Source organism: Geotrypetes seraphini, chromosome 4 (assembly GCF_902459505.1).
Source record: "Geotrypetes seraphini chromosome 4, aGeoSer1.1, whole genome shotgun sequence".
Taxonomy (NCBI): Eukaryota; Metazoa; Chordata; class Amphibia; order Gymnophiona; family Dermophiidae; genus Geotrypetes; species Geotrypetes seraphini.
Window position 1 is genome coordinate 118,351,997 of NC_047087.1, and position 20,961 is coordinate 118,372,957.

At 43.1% G+C, this 20,961-nt stretch overlaps 1 protein-coding gene across 17 annotated transcripts in view; it reads left to right on the top strand.

Annotated features, from left to right (window-relative positions):
- ZBTB20 (zinc finger and BTB domain containing 20) overlaps nucleotides 1-20,961 on the top strand; it is a 1,614,058-nt gene that overhangs the window by 1,512,746 nt on the left and 80,351 nt on the right. For 13 of the 17 annotated variants that reach the window (XM_033940835.1, XM_033940838.1, XM_033940833.1 and 10 more), the window contains one exon: nucleotides 13,181-13,480. The exons of the other annotated variants lie outside the window; for them this stretch is intronic. In XM_033940835.1, coding sequence (XP_033796726.1) covers nucleotides 13,465-13,480 — 16 coding nt within the window. In that variant the 5' untranslated portion in view covers nucleotides 13,181-13,464. The remainder of the gene's footprint in view (nucleotides 1-13,180; nucleotides 13,481-20,961) is intronic. 17 annotated transcript variants of the gene reach the window in all.

Here is a 20,961-nt window from a genome sequence, read left to right on the forward strand (position 1 = left end):
TTGGCAACGTTCTGTGTCGCATGCGCCCATCTCTCTCGACTGCGCACACTGGAGAGTTAGGCTGTGGATCCTCCTCACAAACTTCTTTGGCTGGGACAGATTTGGCCTTATGTGAGTTTTGGCAAAAGTGTCAGCATACTCCATCTATGCTCGCAGGATGCTCTGGATCAGACAATGGGCTGGTGATTCCACTTCCAAGGCTACTTTGGCTAGACTGACCTTTAAGGGGTAGTTATTGTTTGACAAAAGCCTGGACCGACTTCATGGATTTTGTGATGGACTGTCGCTCTCAGATTCTGCCTGACAGCATACCCAGGATCTCTAAAGGTTCCAGTCGCTCTAATTTTTGTGGCTCCTGGCAGCAAGTGCCACATTGCAGAGATTCTCGCAGGGCTCTTGATGATGATATGCTGGCTATAGGTGTTCCCAGCCTTCCACCTCCCGTTCCACACCCTCTGCCAAAAAGGCACAATGACACCAGACCAAGGGATGCTCCTCTATAGATAGAGAGCAGGCTCTCAACATTTCTTCCCGCCTGGATTCACATTACGTCTGACCAGTGAGTCTTGGACATTATTTACTCGGACTACAAACTGGAATTTGCCCAGCCTCTCACAGACTAGTTTGTGGACTCTCCTACAGGTTGCCCAATCAAAGCACTCAAGGTTCAAACCACTGTTCAACGCTTGCTGGATATTCAAGCTTAGACATTATGATAGGCGGTATATCAATCAAATAAATAATAAACTTAAAACTGATTCTCGCTTTTCTTCAGGCTGGCCTGGATAAAGGCCTACCTGTGGCATCTCTTCGGGTTCAGGTGGCCGGGCTCTTGTACTTTAGATCCTGGGAGTGTGTGTCCTTGTTGGCTTCTCATCCCAATGTCACTAGATTTCTAAAGAGAGCTCTTCATGTTAGACTGCCAGTTAAGCACCCTTTCCTTTCCTGGGACCTTTACCTGGTGCTGTCTAGCCTTACCAAGGCTCCTTTTGAGCCCCATCAAGATGCTTTCCTCTTGGACTTGACGCTCAAGGACGTTTTTCTGGTTGCCATTACTTCGGCACAATGTGTGTTGGAACTACAGGCTTTGTCTTGCAAAGAACCATTCCTCCGTATTTCGGAGACTCGGGTTTCCCTTTGGATGGTTCCTTCCTTCCTGCCAGAGGTGGTTTTAGCTTTCCATATTAATCAGGAAATGCATTTGCCTGCCTTTCAGCTTACTGGTTCCAGGACACAAAATCACCTGTTGAAGAAAGTGGATGTGCGCACGATACTTATGCATTATCTGGAGGTCACCAACGAGTTTCATCTCTCTGACCTTTTGTTTTTGTTGACTCATTCGGTTAAGCGGGGCGCTCCCGCTTCCAAGGCCATGATTTCCAGATGGATCCAAAGGGCCATTTTGTCAGCCTACATTCTCTCTAGGAAACAGTCTCCTGTTTCTATCAAGGGGCATTCTTCCATGAGTTTGGCTTCTTCATGGGCCACAGCTTGAGCTGTCTCCCCTGAGGAGATTTGCAAAGTGGCAACGTGGTCTTCTCTTCACACGTTTGCCAAGTTAAGATAAGAATCTGCCTTTAGGTCCTTGGTCTTCAGGGTCAGCTCAGCAAACCCGCCCTAGCTTTTTTGGAACTGCTTTTGTATATTCCATCTATCAAGAATGTCTCACCTATTGCACTGGAAAAGAAATATGTATTTAACCTTGTAACTCTTTTCCAATAGACAAGTGAGACATTCTAGACTCCCACCCAGTCCTTCCTGCGCCTGTCTACTGTTTCAATCTGTTTATGCTTCTCCAAGGTGATTCTTGGATGCCTGTCAGCCCTTGGGGAGCTGGGAGGAATACTGTATACAGGTTTTCATTTTATATGGAGCAGTTCTGAGCTCCTTTGAAGCCTTTGTTGGCGGTTGATATTACTGTCGGTTTAACTTCTAGAGCAGAACAGTTTGTTGCAAAACCTGTTGATACCTCGTGTATTGGATGGTTCTCAGTGCTTGGGTACTAACTGTAGGTGGAGCTAAGGAGCCCAGTGAAGTACAACAGAGGCAAAGTGAAAAATACTGAGTGGATTCCTTCTGCAGATGCACATCACTATAGGGATATTACACATCTGTATAGAATGTCTCACCTATCTACTGGAAAAGAGCTTACCAAGGAAAGTACACTTTTTCTACCACACCAGAAAAATGGTCAAGCATCTATTTTTGGAATAAATGGCCATGCACTGTTTTCATTTTTTAGATATATTAGTGATAGGAAAAAGTGGCATTATGAAACTCAAAGGTGAAGGGGAGAAATATGTAGAAGCTGATAAAGATAAGGTTGAATTGCTTAACCAATATTTATGTTCTGTGCTGGACCATGATCAATTTTCATGAGAAGCTAGCTAAACTAAAAGTGGACAAAGTGATAAAGCCGGATGGTGTATATCCGAGGGTAATGAAGGAACTTAGAGAAGTTCTGACAGTTTCACTGGCTGACCTTTTCAATGCTTCCTTATAGCTGGGAGTGGTAGTGGAGGAAAGATATGGTCCCTCTCTACAAAAGTGGAAGTAAGGAAGAAGTAGGGAACTACAGGCCAATAAGTCTGACTTCTGTGGTAAGTAATTAAAAGACACGCTTTTACAATAGAAAATAGTGACGTTTCTGGAATCCAGTGGATTACAGGACCAAAGGCAACATGGATTCACTAGAGGCAAGTTTTATCAGACAAATCTGATCAATTTCTTTGACTGGGTAACCAAAGAATTGGATAGAGCAGTGTGTTGCAAACTTTCCAGCCGGGGGCACACTAAACCCAATGCCCCGGCCGGAAGGCACCCAGAAGTGCATGGTCGTTGATGCGAGAGACACGTCCTGTAGTCCAGTGTTTCTCAACTCGGTCCTGGAGTACCTTCTTGCCAGTCAGGTTTTCTAGATATCCATAATGAATATGGTATGCAGGCAGATTGATAGGCTTAAAAACGATAAATCCCTGGGACCGGATGGCATCCATCCGAGGGTAATCAAGGAACTGAAAGGGGCTATAGCTGAACTGCACCAGCTAATAGCCAATCTGTCGATCAAATTGGGAAGGATTCTGGAAGACTGGAAAGTGGCAAATGTTACTCCAATCTTCAAGAAAGATTCAAGGGGAGATCCAGGAAACTACAGACCGGTGAGTCTAGACTCTGACCTTGGTACCGGGAAAGATGGTAGAGGCACTGATAAAGGACCGCATCATTGATCACCTTGACAGACACAATCTGATGAGGACCAGCCAACACTACTTTAGCAAAGGAAGATCTTGCTTGACGAACTTGCTACACTTCAAAGAAGTAAACAGGCAGATAGACAAGGGTGACCCGGTTGACATTGTATATCTGGATTTTCAGAAGGCATTCGACAAGGTCCTGCATGAATGACTACTTCGAAAAATTGCGAGCCATGGAATCAAGGGTGAAATACTCACGTGGATTAAAAACTGGTTGGCGGATAGGAAACAGAGAGTGGTGGTAAATGAACAATACTCGGCCTGGAAAAGCGTCACAATTGGAGTGCCGCAGGGTTCGGTGCTTGGATCCATGCTCTTCAACATATTTATAAACGACCTGGAAATTGGTATGATGAGCGAGGTGAATAAATTTGCAGGTGATATGAAGGTATTCAGAGTAGTGAAGACACAGAAGGATTGCGAAGACCTGCAACGTGACATAAACATGCTCGAGAAATGGGCCACGACATGGCAAATGAGGTTTAATGTGGATAATTGTAAGGTGATGCATGTTGGTAACAAAAATCTTATACACAAATACAGGATGTCTGGAGCAGTACTCGGAGAGACCCCCCCAGGCAAGAGACTTGGGAGTACTGGTCGACAAGTCAATGAAGCAGTCCGTGAAATGCGCAATGGCGGCAAAAAGGGCGGATCATGAACAGATCGGAGAAGGTTATCATGCTGCTGTACCGGGCCATGGTACGCCCCCACCTGGAATATTGCGTCCAGCACTGGTCGTCATACATGAAGAAGGACACGGTACTACTCAAAAGGGTCCAGAGAAGAGTGACTAAAATGGTTAAGGGGCTGGAGGAGTTGCCATACAGTGAAAGATTAGAAAAACTGGGCCTCTTCTCCCTTGAAAAGAGGAGACTGAGAGGGGACATGATTGAAACATTCAAGTTAATGAAAGGAATAGAATTAGTAGATAGAGACAGGTTGTTCACCCACTCCAAGGTAGAAAAAACGAGAGGGCACTCTCTAAAGTTAAAATGGGATAGATTCTGTACAAACGTAAGGAAGTTCTTCTTCACCCAGAGAGTGGTAGAAAACTGGAACGCTCTTCCAGAGGCTGTTATAGGGGAAAACACCACCCAGGGATTCAAGACAAAGTTAGACAAATTCCTGCTGAACCAGAACGTACGCAGGTAAGGCCAGTCACAGTTAGGGCACTGGTTTTTGACCCAAGGGCTGCCGCGGGAGCGAACTGCTGAGCACAATGGATCACTGGTCTGACCCAGCAGCAGCAATTCTTATGTTCTTATGAAACAAATTTGCATACAATGGAGACAGTGTATGCAAATCAAGTTTATGCATTCTCATTGTGGATATCCTGAAACCCTGATTGGCAAGGGGGTATTCCAGGACTGAGTGGAGAAACACTGCTGTAGGCAGTCAGCCGGCATGGATGACTCTCCTCCTTGCCAGTGTGTCGCGGCGCACCTGAAATCTCAGGCGGCACACTGTTTCTTATACACTAGGATAGAGGGAAAGCACTAGATGTGGTGCATTTAGATTTTAGCAAAACCTTTCATAGTGTTCCACATAGGCATCCAATAAACTGAGTGCCCTGGATATGGGCCCAAAAGTGAGGGACTGGGTGAGGAACTGGTTGAGTGGAAGGCAACAGAGGGTAGTGGTTAATGGAGATCACTTGGAGGAAAGGAATGTAACCAGGGCAGACTGGATGGACCATTTAGGTCTTTATCTGCCAGTGATATGCCTCAAGGTTTAGTTCTTGGGCCTGTTCTTTATAACATGTTTTTGAGCGATATTGCTGAAGGGCTGTCAGGTAAGATTTGCCTCTTTGTGTATATTATTAAAATCTGCAATAGAGTAGACACATCTGATGTTATGGATAATGAGGAAAGATCTAGCAAAGCTTAAAGAATGGTCTGAAGTTTGGTAGCTAAAATGTAATGCTAAAAAATACAAGGTCATTCATTTAGGCTGCCAAAACGAGAGGGAATGGTACAGTTTATGGGGTAAAGAGCATCTGTGCACAAAAGAGGGGCAGGGTTTGGGTGTGATAGTATGTGATGATATTAAGGTGGCCAAAAAGATTGAAAAGGTAATGGCAAAAGCTAGAAGGAGGCTTGGGTGCATAGGGAGAGATATGGCCAGTAAGAAAAAGAAGGTCTTGAAGTCCCTATATAAGACTCTTTAGAATATTGTGTACAATTATGGAGACCGTACCTTCAAAAATATATAAAGAGAATGGAGTCAATCCAGAGGAAGGCTACTGAAATAATTAGTAATTTTCATCATAAGGTGTATGGGACAGACTTAAAAATCTCAATATGTATTCTTTGGACGAAATGCAGGAGATGGAAGATATGATTGAGACGTTTAAATACCTATGTGGTATAAATGTGCATAAGGTGAGTCTCTTTCATTTGAAAGGAAACTCCAGAATGAGAGTACATAGGGTGAAGTTAAGACATGATAGGAGAAGGAGTAATCTAAGGAAATATGAAATACATTTTTACAGAAAGGGTGATAGATGTGTGAAATAATTTCCCGGTAGAGGTGGTGGAAACAAAGACTATCGGCCTCTTTTACAAAGCCACACTAGCGGCTGCACTGCGCTAATGGCCCCGAAGCCCATAGAGATTTAAAGGGCATCGGGGCTGTTGCCGCATGGCAGCTGCTAGCGTGGCTTTGTAAATGAGCCCGTATGTCTGAGTTCAAAAAAGCGTGGGACAGGCACTTGGGATCTTTTAGGGAGAGGTGGAGATAATGGATGCTACAGATGAGCAGGCTGGATGGGCCATTTGGCCTTTATCTGCCATGATGTTTCTATTTAGCAGAACTGAAATTCAAATAATAGAGATATAATACGATGACAGCATAATACTTGTGAAACACCTAATAACCAAGCAGAACATTCAAATAGTATAGATATGATGCTAATGCTTTTCTACATCATATCATACAGCTGAAGGCCAAGTGCAGAAACGAGTTCCCCAGGGATCTCCACTTTCTCCTTTGCTTTTCAATATCTATATCAGGGGTGTCAAAGTCCCTTCTCAAGGGCCGCAATCCAGTTGAGTTTTCAGGATTTCCCCAATGAATATGCATGAGATCTATTAGCATAGAATGAAAGCAGTGCATGCAAATAGATCTCAAGCATATTCATTGGAGAAATCCTGAAAACCTAACTGGATTGTGGCCCTCGAGGAGGGACTTTGACACCCCTGATCTATATGGTATCATTGGACAACTTGTTATCTAATTTAAACTTGAAGTCATATATCTATGCAGATGACATTACAATTGTTATTCTTATTATCTCACTGTCTTTAGAGACAAAACAATTTATTTCACTAGTACTTAGTCAGGTAGAACAATGGACCAAAGAATTTAAGTTAAATTTAAATTCCGAAAAACCTAAAATATTTCTGGCAAGTCCAAATGCTAAGATCAATGAGACCTCTGAGATTAAATGGTCTGGACTATCCAATAAACACCACTATCAAAATACTTTGTGTTATCTTGGATCATCATCTATCTTTTGATGATCATACCAATTCTCAGGTTAAAAAATGTTTTTTCACATTGTGAAAACTCCACACTATTAAAAATTATTTCGACTTATCATCTTTCAGATTATTAGTCCAGTCTTTGATTCTAAGTATCTTAGATTACTGTAATATTATATACTTGGGATCTTTTAAGAAAACTATCAAGAGCCTAAGCATTATCTTTGCTTTTTAGCAAAACTGTCAGCGGATAGTTTTAGAGCAATTGGTCTCTTATATCGAGTCAACAAAGGTTCTAAATCCAAGACAGGCAGGATTTCAAACTATACACAGTACTGAGACAGTTGTAGCTGATTTCCTTAGTGAATTTCACTCTATCTTGGATCACGGGTACTTCGCTATAGTAATATCTTTAGATCTGAGCTCAGCATTTGATCTAGTTGACCATGAACTTCTGTTGAGATTGCTCCATGAGATAGGTTTAATAGGAGTGGTTTGGGATTGGTTTGCAGCCTTTCTCCGGGATCGTACTTTTAGAGTAGTTATGGATGGGTCAACATCCAATGATAGATTATTGGACTGTGGGGTACCACAAGGCTCAGCCCTTTCACCTATTCTGTTTAATATATTTTTGAGTCCTTTTGCAAGATGAATTTAGGAATTAGGAATCAGTACATATATCTGTGCAGATGATATTTTGTTTGTATATGATTTATCCCCTTCAACATTGGATCTGATCCCTCTTTTGGATGGTTTGGATAGGATAGAAGAATGGTTGAGGGAACATGGACTAGTACTGAATATATCAAAAACAGCAGCATGTTCTATTTCCAATGACAAGGTAACACCACAACTAGATCTTTCACTACACCATCAGCATATATAGATAGTAGATAGTTTTAAGTATTTGGGAATTATAATTGACTGTCATTTGAATTTTGAGAAGCAGGTTTCATCTACAGTTGCAAAAGGATTTGGGGCATTAAGACAGCTTAGAGCTATTTGAGATTTCCTGGATGAGAAATTGTTACATACTTTAATCCATGCTTTTGTTCTATCTAAATTGGATTATGGCAACTTGGTATATGCGGGAGTAGAAGTTGGGCAACTAAAACGTTTACAAACAGTACAAAATGTGACAATTCGGCTGTTAGGTCGCGCACACATCTATGATCATGTAACTCCATTATATTTGAAATTCCATTGGTTACCAATGAAATTTAGAATTAAATTTAATATCGTGATGCTGGCACATAGGGCATTATTTGAGTTACAACCATTATATCTCTCTAATCTAGTGTCATTTTACGCACCTAGTCGCTCGTTGAGATCTTTAAATGACCATAGAGTAGCTGTTCCCCATATTTCAAAGACTCACCTTGCCTCAACCAGAAATGGTGCATTTTTCTACTTAGTTCCAATATTGTGGAACAACTTACCAGTAGAGTTAAGGAAGGAAGAATCGTTTCAAAATTTTAAGAGACATCTAAAAGCACAATTTTTTTTCAAATAGCTCGCTCAAATTGAATAATGGAATGGAGACTGCACTCTTCATTAATTTGTACTGATTTGGGTTGATTTAGATTTATTTATTTCATATAACAGTTTTAGTGGATATGTTTTAGAAATGTTAATTTCTTTGATGCTCTCAAGCTCTGCCAGTGACATATATGTGAAGTGTGCTGTGCCAGGAGTTGTATTAAGACCTGCACTAAAATATGACTGTTTGCTATCAGGCTGCTTCAGAGACTTTTCTATCTCTTAAATTTGTTTTATTTTATTTTTAATTTTCTATTTCTTAGATTTATGATCTTGGAACTGTATTATATGTTGTTATTACTTATTTTTAGTTTATCAGGTACTTTAGCTAGATTGTGAGCCTTCGGGACAGATAGGGTAGTTTTTCTCAAGCACCTAATTTCATTTTAGTTTGATACATTGTCAACCACTTAGGTCAGTAAAATGCAGAATCGGTATATCAAATCTTAAATAAACATAAACATTATTCAGAATACAGCAGTCTGTCACTGCCTACTATAAAAAATTACATTGGTTACCTGTGGAAGCCAGAATTATTTTCAAGTTTGCCTGTCTGTGCTTTAAAACTTTAATTGGTTCTGCTCCAAATTATCTCCTATACCATTTTGATCTCTCCAGTACTTCCAGCCGTACACATAGAACTTATTTGTTTTCCTTCCCAAACCTGAAAGGTTGTATCTACAAGAGGTTCCTAGATAGGACCCTATCATTTCAAGCTGGTAAATGGAACAAATGTTTAAGTGAATTTATCTTAAATGCTTTCTCTTATCAAACTTTTAGAAGATCAGTTAAAAAACTTATTTTTTTTGATAAATTTGTTTAATTCTATACCCTCACTGATGTATTTTCTAATCCTTCTTTAATCCTTCTTGTAACATTGCTGTTTGTATTTCTGAATCCCTCATGTAGTGTTACTGTTTGTATGTAGTCTCTTTTTGCTGTAAACCGCTTTGAACTGTTTGAGGTACTGCGGTTTATAAAAATAAAATGATTATTATAAATCCACTCAGTACTGTGCTTAGGTTCCAACTACTGGAGTTGCTGTCGATGCTCACTCCAGCCTATGCAAACCATCTCAACATCTGTGAGATACAGACCGTAAAAGTTTGCCTAGCACTGTCCTCATGTTCCCAAATTACTGGAGTTTCTGTTGAAGTCCTCCTCAGCTCATCCTAAACCGAATTGCAATATAGGGGACACGGACCATGCAAGTCTGTCCAATACCAGGCTTAGTTCTTTAATTTATACCATTCATTTTCTAATTGTGGCCTAGTGGTAGAGCTGCTGCCTCAGCACCCTGAGGTTGTGGGATCGAATCCCAGTGCTGGTCCTTGTAACCTTGCGCAAGTCACTTAATCCTCCATTGCCCCAGGTACAAAATAAGTACCTGTATCTGTAAACTGCTTTCGAATGTGTAACCACAAAAAAGTGGTTTACTAGTTCCATTCCCTTTCCCCTTTTCCTAATTTGAGATCCTCTGTGTTCATCCTGTACTTTTTGTTCATTCTGCCACCGTTTTCATCTCCACCACCTCTCGAGAGGGCACTCCATTCATCACCCACCCTCTCCATGAAAAATAATTTCCTAACATTACTTCTAAGTCTACCAGCCCTAAACCTCAATTTATACCGTCAGGTTTTACCATTTTCCCTTCTCTGGAAAAGATTTGGTTCTAAAGAGTGAGCCAAAAGCAGGTATCCAGTATTTATTCATCTCGTATTTCTTTTTATTTTACAGATGTCATGAATAACATTCGTGTGAAATTTTTGTATCAGTTACATCATTTTGCTTTTACTTGATTTATCATTCAGTACTGTATTATACTTTTCAATACATGCAAAATAAAAAGAAATAATGAATAAATACTGTACACCTATGTCCACCCTGTATACCTTTCAAGTATTTAAACATCTGTATCATATCTCCCCCATTCCTCCTCTCCTCTAGAGTATATATATTCAGGTCTTCCAGTCTTGTCTCGTATGTCTTTTGGCACACACACACCCCCCTACCATTTTTGTCACTTTCCTCTGGACTGCTTCAAGTCTTCTTATATCCTTAGCCAGATAAAGCCTCCAAAACTGAACACAACACTCCAAGTGGGGCCTCACCAACGACATACAGGGGCACCAATTCCTCCTTTCTTCTGCTGGTTATGCTTCACTCTATACAGCTTTGCATCCTTCTGGCTACAGCCACTGTCTTGTCACACTGTTTTATTGCCTTCAGATCCTCAGACACTATCACCCCAAGGTCACTCTCCCTGTCTGTGCATACCAGCCTCTCATCTTGCAGATACAGAGGAATGATGAGCGGATGTGGTCCCTATTCACAAAAGTGGTCACAGGGATGAAGCAGGAAACAACAGGCCAGTGAGCCTCACTTCGGTTGTTGGAAAAATAATGGAAGTGTTGCTGAAAGAAAGGATAGTGTACTTCCTTGAATCTAATGGGTTACAGGATCCGAGGCAACATGGCTTTTCCAAAAGGTAAATCGTGCCAAACGAACCCGATTGAATTTTTTGATTGGGTGACCAGAGAGCTGAATCAAGGACATATGCTAGATGTAATTTACTTAGATTTCAGCAAAGCCTTTGATACGGTTCCTCATAGGAGGCTGTTGAACAAACTTGAAGGGCTGAAGTTAGGACCCAAAGTGGTGAACTGGGTTAGAAACTGGCTGTCGGACAGACGCCAGAGGATGGTAGTTAATGGAAGTCGCTTGGAGGAAGGAAAGGTGAGTAGTGGAGTCCCTCAGGGTTCAATATGTTTGTGAGTGACATTGCTGAAGGGTTAGAAGGAAAAGTATGCCTTTTTGCAGATGATACCAAGATTTGTAACAGAGTAGACACTGAAGAGGGAGTGGAAAATATGAAAAAGGATCTGCAAAAGTTAGAGGAATGGTCTAATGCCTGGCAACTAAAATTCAATTCAAAGAAATGCAGAGAAATGCATTTGGGGATTAATAATCAGAAGGAACCGTATATGCTGGGAGGTGAGAAGCTGATATGCATGGACGAGGAGAGGGACCTTGGAGTGTTAGTGTCTGAAGATCTAAAGGCGAAAAAACAGTGTGACAAGGCAGTGGCTGCTGCCAGAAGGATGCTGGGCTGTATAAAGAGAGGAAGAAGAAGTCAGTAGAAGGAAGAAGGTGTTGATGCCCCTGTACAGGTCATTGGTAAGGCCCCACTTGGAGTATTGTGTTCAGTTTTGGAGACCGTATATGGCGAAGGACGTAAGAAGACTTGAAGCGGTCCAGAGGAGGGCGACAAAAATGATAAGAGGCTTGTGCCAGAAGACGTATGAGGAGAGACTGGAAGCCATGAATATGTATACCCTAGAGGAAAGGAGGGACAGGGGAGATATAAGAACATAAGAACATAAGCAGTGCCTCCGCCGGGTCAGACCATAGGTCCATCCTGCCCAGCAGTCCGCTCCCGCGGCGGCCCGAACAGGTCACGGCCTGTCTGAGTCACCAGAAGGGGCCCCCTTGCCACCTTGGTTTCCCATTGAGTCCTATCTTCCCATCGAAGTCCTAACCCTCCGGTCTTGCACATGCACGACCTGGTTGGATTTCTATACTTATTACCTAGTTAGCTTTCTATACCTGTGTTACATCCCAGCACCTCTCTCAGTATCCCACGATCCCCCTATCCCTCAGGAATCCGTCCAATCCCTGTTTGAATCCTTGTACTGTACTCTGCCTGATCACTTCCTCCGGTAGCGCATTCCAAGTGTCCACGACCCTTTGTGTGAAAAAAAACTTCCTTGCATTTGTTCTGAACCCATCTCCCTTCAGTTTTTCCGAATGCCCCCTCGTGCCTGTTGACCCCTTCAGCCTGAAGAATCTGTCCCTATCCACCCTCTCTATGCCCCTCATGATCTTGAAGGTCTCTATCATATCTCCCCTGAGCCTCCTTTTTTCCAGAGAGAAGAGCCCCAGCCTATCCAACCTCTCGGCGTATTCAGAAGTTCAAATACTTGAAGGGTATTAATGTAGAACAAAATCTTTTCCAGAGAAAGGAAAATGGTAAAACCAGAGGACATAATTTGAGGATGAGGGGTGATAGATTCAAGAGAAATGTTAGGAAATTCTACTTTACGGAGAGGGTGGTGGATGCCTGGAAAGTGCTCCCGAGAGAGGTGGTGGAGAGGAAAACGGTGACTGAGTTCAAAGAAGCGTGGGATGAACACAGAGGATCTAGAATCAGAAAATAATATTAAATATTGAACTAAGGCCAGTACTGGGCAGACTTGCACAGTCTGTGTCTGTATATGGCCGTTTGGGGGAGGATGGGCTGGAGAGGGCTTCAATGGCTGGAAGGATTTAGATGGAATGGAGTAGATTTTAACGGAGATTTCGGCAGTTGGAACCCAAGCACAGTACTGGGTTGAGCTTTGGATTCTTGCCCAGAAATAGCTAAGAAGAAAAAATTTAAATTGAATCGGGTTGGGCAGACTGGATTGGCCATTCGGGTCTTTATCTGCCGTCATCTACTATGTTACTATGATATCAGTATAACAAATGTTAATTTAATATGATGCCACCTAATGTCTCATTGTTAAATATCACTATTTTCCTACTTTCCGGTTGTTGTCACCTTTAATCTTTAGTTGTTACGGTAATAAAGTATGAACATGATTTCTGCACACCAGCTGTATGTAATGTGTCTTTATTTCTAACTCTGAAACAGCTGACACTATAAAATAGTGAGTCCTCATTTACAGTAATATGTACAATTCTGGAGTCTGAATCTTAAAAAGAATATAAGCTGGATGGGTCAATCCAGATGGTAACTAACATCTAAACATGTATAAATACCTCTTTACAAAAATATTTTTCTTTATTCAGTTCAGTGCATAATAATTTCATAAGAACTTATTAAATGTCTTTTTTTAACAGAGAGAAAGGTCTGAAATAAGGGGCTCCTAGGATAAAGAAGGGTGAAGGAGTATCCTAATAATGGTTAGAGCAGCAGACCGGGAGCAAGAAGGTCCAGATTCAAATCCCACAGCAACTCCTTGTGGCTTTGGGCAAGCCACCCAATTCTCCATTGCATTGCAATAGCCAAGAGTGATACTGGTAACCTCACCCCACATAGGATCTGCCATCAAAACCATCACATTTGGAGCAACACCCATAAAACATCCACAGCCTGGCACATATGTACAGAAAAGAAAGAGAACATGAAGGTGAAAGAAGGTAAACTCGGGAAATCTAAAAAAAAAATATTCCTTTACTGGAAGTATGGAACAGTCTCCCAAAGGAGGTTGTAGAGACAATTGACTTTAAGAAAGCAAAGGACGAGCATGGAGAGTTCCTGAGGAAGAAGAGACTGTAGAACTTATTAGTTAGGGTGGATATGTAGACTGCACAGTCTTTTGCTAAAATCATGTCCTGTGTTTCTGTGTGATGCGCTTGGTTTTGTACTCATGCCTTCTTTGAATTGCAAAAACAAAAAGAAGGTTAGCAAGAATGGTGAAACATTGGAGCAGTGTCTTAAGGTATCAGTGGTTGTTTATCGGCAGTGATAGTCATATTGTTGAAGATCTGTAGTTTAAGATTATTGAACAGCTATTGTTAGGTAAAACCAAAGTCTTGGATTTTTTTTTTTAATCTCAGTTCTCTTTTTCCAAACAGACAGAATGATGTAGAGTGAGAGTTCTGCAATTTTTCACTTATACATTCATATTTCAAGTCTTAATCACCTCAAGCATTACATCATTTTCAGCCTTACATTGCCCATAGCATTACATCATTCAAATATCTTCCAAGTATTGTTTCCACATCCTGTTTTTCTCTATCTTTCTCATGCACACACTAAATGCATTAAAGCTTGGTTCACATATTTTTCCTAACTTGCTTTGACCTTTTGTGGAACTATTGTGCTTTTCTGTTAGAGACTGAGGTAAACGAATCAGCTATTCACTATTTTCCCTGAATGTAGTTGCTGGAAGTATATCTTAGTCTCTACCTTTATGATCATTTTTTGTGCTTCGTTCTTTGAAAATTGACACTCATGTAAGATTATACTGAACATTCCTAAGAAAGAGGACATTAGAACAAAGATTGCTAGGGAACAAGAAAAATTTGTAAAGCTTTGAGTGACCTTGCTTTTAGTGTTGTCAATGAAAATATATTCATATTGAGTATCATTTTATGCCACTGAACTGGGAACTGAGCCAGAGAGACTATTTCTCTTTTCTTATGTGAAAGGGAGAACTGGGGAATTCAAGGCTGCTGATTAGGAATCTATCTTTAAGTTAACTCTTCAAAGCTAAGGGCAGTTTATCAAGTACTGTACTGGCTGTTTAAATTGCATGTCCAGGGTGATTCGGGGATATTCAGTAGAACATAACCAGTTAGTACTGTTGAATATCTCCACTAACTGCCTACTCCTATCTGGGTAGGTTAGGGATGGGCTGAGGACAGAGTGTGGGTAGAGAGTTAACTTAGCCAATTAGCAGCTTTATCTGGTAACCAGCTAAGTTATGCAGAGAGTTAACCAACAGTGGTCTGAATATCAGCTGGTGCCCAGTTAACTTCCTGATCAGCAGTCATAATTGGATATCAGCACCTAAGATTTTAGATGTATATTACTAGGCTAAGCATGTTATATGGCACTAACCTGAAGGTTCAGTTTCTTGAGCTGCTCAAGAGGTGATAAACCAAAAACATATGATACGGATTGCTATTATACAATAGCAAGAGGTATTCAGCTCCATTTGATATCATGTCTCTGGGATTGAAATGGACCAGTTGATATTCATCGGGCAGTGGTCAGCTTTTTTTAAACACTTACAGTCACCGGCTAGATTAGTCCCTAATATTCAGTGCTGGGCCATGTCTGGGCACTGGCACTGACCATCACTGGAGCGTTTGCAGGCCCCAGCTGATTATCAACGAAAACCCAGATAACTTATTTTTTATTACTTTCCTGATGTCCCAAAAAAGACCACCTCCTTTCTTCCCCTCAGACTGCAAGTCACAAACCCCCTCCCAATCCCCCCCCCCCACCACAAACCAGCCTCCAACCACTCCCCATCTCGGTAGTCTCCCCAGATCTATCTGATATCCTGGTGATCCAGTGAGGTGGATGGGAGCAGAAACAAAGGCCACTTGCTCCTGGCCCTTGTGCCATTAAAAGAAAATGGCTTCCGTGATCTCTTGCAGCAGCTTTGCATACTACACAAGTGCCATGAGCTGCCACAAGAGTTCAAAGCAGCCATATTCTCTTAGCAGTTCTCTTGGCAAAGCCTAGCTATGTCAGACCCACATAACCACTGGTTCCTCCCCAGTGCCATCCCTGACTACCCACTTTTGACATGTACAGATGATATTCAGCGGCACTGCCCAGTTTAAATAGTGTCAGGTGGCTCAGAGCAATTTAAGGGGACCAGAGCTTCTCCTGTCCGCTTAAGTCGCTCTAAATATTGGGGCTGAAATGTTGTCCATTCACAATTTCCAGCCTGTTATACAAAATGCCCACTGATTAAGGAAAAGGATTGGGACATGTATACCGCTATTTTGTAGTTATTCAACCACACTCAAAATAGTTTATCTACAGGTACTTCAAGCATTTTACCTATCTGTCCAGGTGGGCTCACAATCTATCTAATGTACCTGGGGCAGTGGAGGATTAAGTTACCTTCCCAAGGTCACATGGAGCAGCTCAGAGTTTGAACCCAGGGTGCTGAGGCTGTAGCTTACAGAGTATCTTATAAAATATATATTATTTCAGCCATGTGGTTATACATGTGTATTTCCCTAAATGTGCAATGGAAGCAACCATTTTATAGAAAAACACATTTACAAAACAAGTAGCATTGCTGTGTGCCATGTATATGTAAACACTGACACCTACATGTGTAAGTACTGTTACATGGTAAGAGCTGTACTACACAGAAACATGATAGCAAATAAAGACCAAATGGCCCATCCAGTATGCCCATCCACAGCATCCTTCTTTCCCTAAGAGATCCCACTTGCCTGTCCCATGCTTGTGGAACACTGTCAAAGGCTTTGCTAAAATCTAAATACACCCTCCATCCATTTCTCTAGTCAACCCATCAAAGCTCCATAAATTTTACTTTTAAAAGATCTTGTAAAATACCAGTGGACTAAGCATAATTTCCCCCTCAGTCACTCTTCTAAGGCAAAAAAAAGCATTTTGTCAAAAAAATATATAAATTTATTCTCATTCAAGATCAGGATCATACATATAATGATGATGATGATTTATTGACTTGATATACTGTTTCCCACAAAAATATATAAACACAGAAATATACAGTAGAAACATGATAGCAGATAGAGGCCAAATGGCCCATCCAGTCTGCCCATCCACAGCATCCAGTATTATTTTTTTTAATTTATTTTAAAAATTTCTATACCGTTTAAAACTAAACAGTTTACATAATTTACATACATAATTTTGTAAAAACATGATAAAACGGACACACAATCAATCATCAGAAATCATATCTACAAACTAATACTATAGCTTATATAATGAGAATCATGAATAATTCATCAACTGTGCAGAGAGGAAAATTATTGGCTAAGAAAAGCATCTACAAATAATTGTGCCTTGAGTAATTTTCTAAACATGCCCTTATCCCAGGACAAGCAGGCAGCATATTCTTGACTGATAGGTGACGGCACCGACGGAGCCCCGGTACGGACAATTTTAGAGTGATTGCACTCTAAGAACTTTGAAAGTTCTAGTAGGCCGCACCGTGCACGCGCGAGTGCCTTCCCGCCCGACAGAGGCGCGCGGTCCCCAGTTTCTTAGTTTCCGCAGAGCTAAGAAGACGCGTGTTCCAAATCCTGTTGGAAAATTTTTTTCAAATTTTTCTTGCCTTCCCGCTCGCGCGTTATTTTCTTGTCGTGATTTATTCACCTTATCGTTACTTTCTTTTATTTTTAAAAAAAAAAAGTCCATTTTTTTTTACTTTTTTCCGGTCAGCCCCGGTGGGGCCTGTTGGCACCATCGAAGCCTCGGGCTTCGATTTTGCTACGGCCGTTTTTCCCTTCATGCCCCCTTCACCGGGTTTTAAGAAGTGTCAGCGGTGTGCACGTCCTATTTCCCTTTCCAACCCGCACAAGTGGTGCCTTCAGTGTCTGGGTCCGGACCATAGGGCAGAAACGTGCACCCGCTGCAGTTCTCTCCAAAAGAGAACTCTAAAGAATCGCCAAATTCAACAGCGAATTCTTTTCGGTGCCGCCATGGAAGTTCCCCCGGCATCGACACCGTCATCTTCCTCCAAATCGGCACCGGTGACTTCGACACCGCAAGATCCATCCTCGGTGTCGCATCCTGTAGGTAAGCCGGCTAAGAAGCCATCCCCTACTGTCCTTAGCCCGCCAGTCGAACAAGCAGTGAGCCAAGTCCTGCAGACTGCGCGCCGGCCTCGCAAACGCTCCGCTCCTATTGAAGTCACTGCCTCTTCATCGACATCGACTTCGCCTGAGCGTCGAGCTGCACCGCAGGTACCGAGCAAGAAAAAAGCGGTACCGGTGCCATCAGGACCGTCTCTGGATGAGAGAATAGCATCCATCCTTCAGGTCCACCTTAAGGAGCAGTTACAACCCTTGCTCCCTGCTCTGCTGACTCCGAGCCTTCCAGTGTCGGTACCTACTGAGCATTCGGTGCCGATCGTCGAACAGCCTGTTTTGTCGGCATCGACGTTGTCGGCACCGCAAAAATCTGTTTCTATGCCTGTTCTCTCGGCGGAAACGAAGTCTCTTCGACACACTGCTTACTCGACTTCGGAGCCGGTGCCGTTCTCTGACACCCGTACTGCTGTACAGTCACCCGGTACGGTGTCCATGAGGTCTGGTAAATCGGTACGCAAAACCAAGCATACCGAACCTTCTACCCCACTTTCTCAGGGCCGTCTGTCATCGGTACGGGACCCTGATTTGTGGGATGATTCTGATGACCCCCTCGGTACCGAGGCAGATTATTCCTCGGAGGAGGATGTTACATCGGTGCAGGTTCCTGCTGGTAAGCCAGAGCACTCGTCCTTCACCAAGTTTCTTAAGGAGATGTCGGACACCCTTTCCATCCCTCTAGAGTCTGACTCTAAAAAATCCAAAGCATTTCTTGATGCTTTGGATTTTGACCAGCCTCCGAAAGAATTTTTAAAGTTACCCCTCCATGACATCTTGAGGGAAACTTTTTACAAAAATTTAGAAACTTTTCTCACCGTTCCAGGAGCCCCTAGGAAGCTGGAATCGCTTTACAAGGTGATTCCTATTCCAGGGTTTGACAAACCCCAGCTGCCCCATGAATCTCTGCTGGTGGAGTCCACCCTCAAAAAATCGGCAGGCTCTAGTGTATATGCCTCTGTCCCTCCTGGCAGAGAGGGCAAGAACATAAGAACATAAGCAGTGCCTCCGCCGGGTCAGACCACAGGTCCATCCTGCCCAGCAGTCCGCTCCCGCGGCGGCCCAAAACAGGTCAAGACCTGTCTGAATCATCAGAAGTGGCTCCCTTGCCACCTTGGTTTCCCATTTAAGTCCTGCCTTCCTATCGAAGTCCTAGCCCTCCGGTCTTGCACATGCACGACCCGGTTAGTTTATACTCATTACCTGATTTACTTCCTATACTTGTGTTACATCCCAGCTCCTCCCTCAATATCCCACGATCCCTTTATCCCTCAGGAATCCATCCAATCCCTATTTGAATCCTTGTACCGTATTCTGCCTGATCACTTCCTCCGGTAGCGCATTCCAAGTGTCCACGACCCTTTGGGTGAAAAAAAACTTCCTTGCATTTGTTTTGAACCTGTCTCCCTTCAGTTTCTCAGAATGCCCCCTCGTATTTGCTGTCCCCTTCAGTCTGAAGAATCTGTCCCTATCCACCTTCTCTATGCCCCTCATGATCTTGAAGGTCTCTATCATATCTCCCCTGAGCCTCCTTTTCTCCAGAGAGAAGAGCCCCAGCCTATCCAGCCTCTCGGCGTATGAGCAGTGTTCCAGCCCTCTTACCAATTTCGTTGCTCTCCTTTGGACTCTCTCAAGTACCGCCATGTCCTTCTTGAGGTGCGGCGACCAATACTGCACGCAGTATTCCAGATGTGGACGCACCATCGCTCGATACAATGGCATGATGACTTCCTGTGTTCTGGTTGCTATGCCCTTCTTTATGATGCCCAGCATCCTGTTGGCTTTTTTCGAGGCTGCTGCGCACTGTGCAGATGGCTTCAGTGATGCATCCACCAGCACACCCAAGTCTCTCTCGAGTCTGCTGTCTCCCAACAATACCCCCCCTAATTTGTAGCTGAACAACGGGTTCTTTTTCCCTATATGCATGACCTTGCATTTGTCCACGTTGAAGCGCATTTGCCATTTGTTTGCCCAGTCTTCCAGCTTATCCAGGTCCCTTTGTAGGTCCTCACACTCCTCCCTGGTCGTAACTCTGCCGCACAGTTTGGTATCGTCTGCGAATTTTATAACCTCACACTTTGCATCCTTTTCCAGGTCATTGATGAATATGTTAAAGAGTAAAGGCCCCAGCACCGATCCCTGTGGCACACCGCTCGTGACTCCCCGCCAGTCAGAATATTGACCCTTTACTCCAACCCTCTGCAGTCTTTCCGACAACCAGTGCTTGATCCATCTGTGCACATCCCCTCCCACCCCGTGGTTCCACAGCTTCTTAAGTAGCCTTTCATGTGGCACCTTGTCGAAAGCCTTTTGAAAGTCGAGGTAAATGATGTCTATGGGCTCCCCATTGTCCACCCGACTGCTTATTCCCTCAAAGAAGTACAGAAGGTTCGTTAGGCACGACCTTCCCTTACAGAATCCGTGCTGGCTTGTTCTCAGTAGGCCATTCCTCTCGATGTGCTCGCAAATGCCGTCCTTGATCATAGCTTCCACAATCTTCCCTATAATTGAAGTCAGGCTCACCGGCCTGTAGTTCCCGGGGTCACCCCTCGATCAAGGCCATGGATAAATTTGGTAAAAGACTTTACCAAAATGCAATGCTGGCCAACCGTTCAGGTAATTATGCGTTTCACTTCTCTTTTTACCTGAAACATTTGATTCAGCAAGTCTCTTCTTTTCAAAAGTATCTTCCTGACCGTAAGCTTCCTGCATTCCAACTCCTACAACTCAGGAAGTTCATGGTCCGGTCCATCTATGATACTTTTGAACTCACATCCCGAGCCACGACTATGTCTGTAGCGATGAGACGATTGGCATGGCTCCGAGTCTCCGACCTTGATGTGAACCACCAGGACCGCCTTGCCAATGCTCCCTGCCTGGGTGATGAGCTCTTTGGAGAATCTATGGATACCACCACTCAAAAGCTCTCTGCCCATGAGACGAGGTGGGATACTTTGCTGAAAAATAAAAAGAAGCCTCCTCCTCCTCGTCCATTTAGACAGCAGCCATCATATCAGAGGCGGTTTTCTGCTCGGCCAGTTCAGCCTCAACCTCCACAACCTCGGAGGCAGCGGCAACAGCACCAACAAGCACGTCAGCAACAGCCACCTACCATAAAGCCTGTCACTCAGACTAAGCCGACTCAGCCCTTTTGACTCCCTTCTCCTGGGCATTGCCAGTCTCCCTCCCTCCTGTCCTCTTCCACAGCCCATAGGAGGTCGATTAACCATTTTTCACTCTCGATGGGAGGTAATCACCACCGACCAGTGGGTGCTCTCGATCATAGCCCA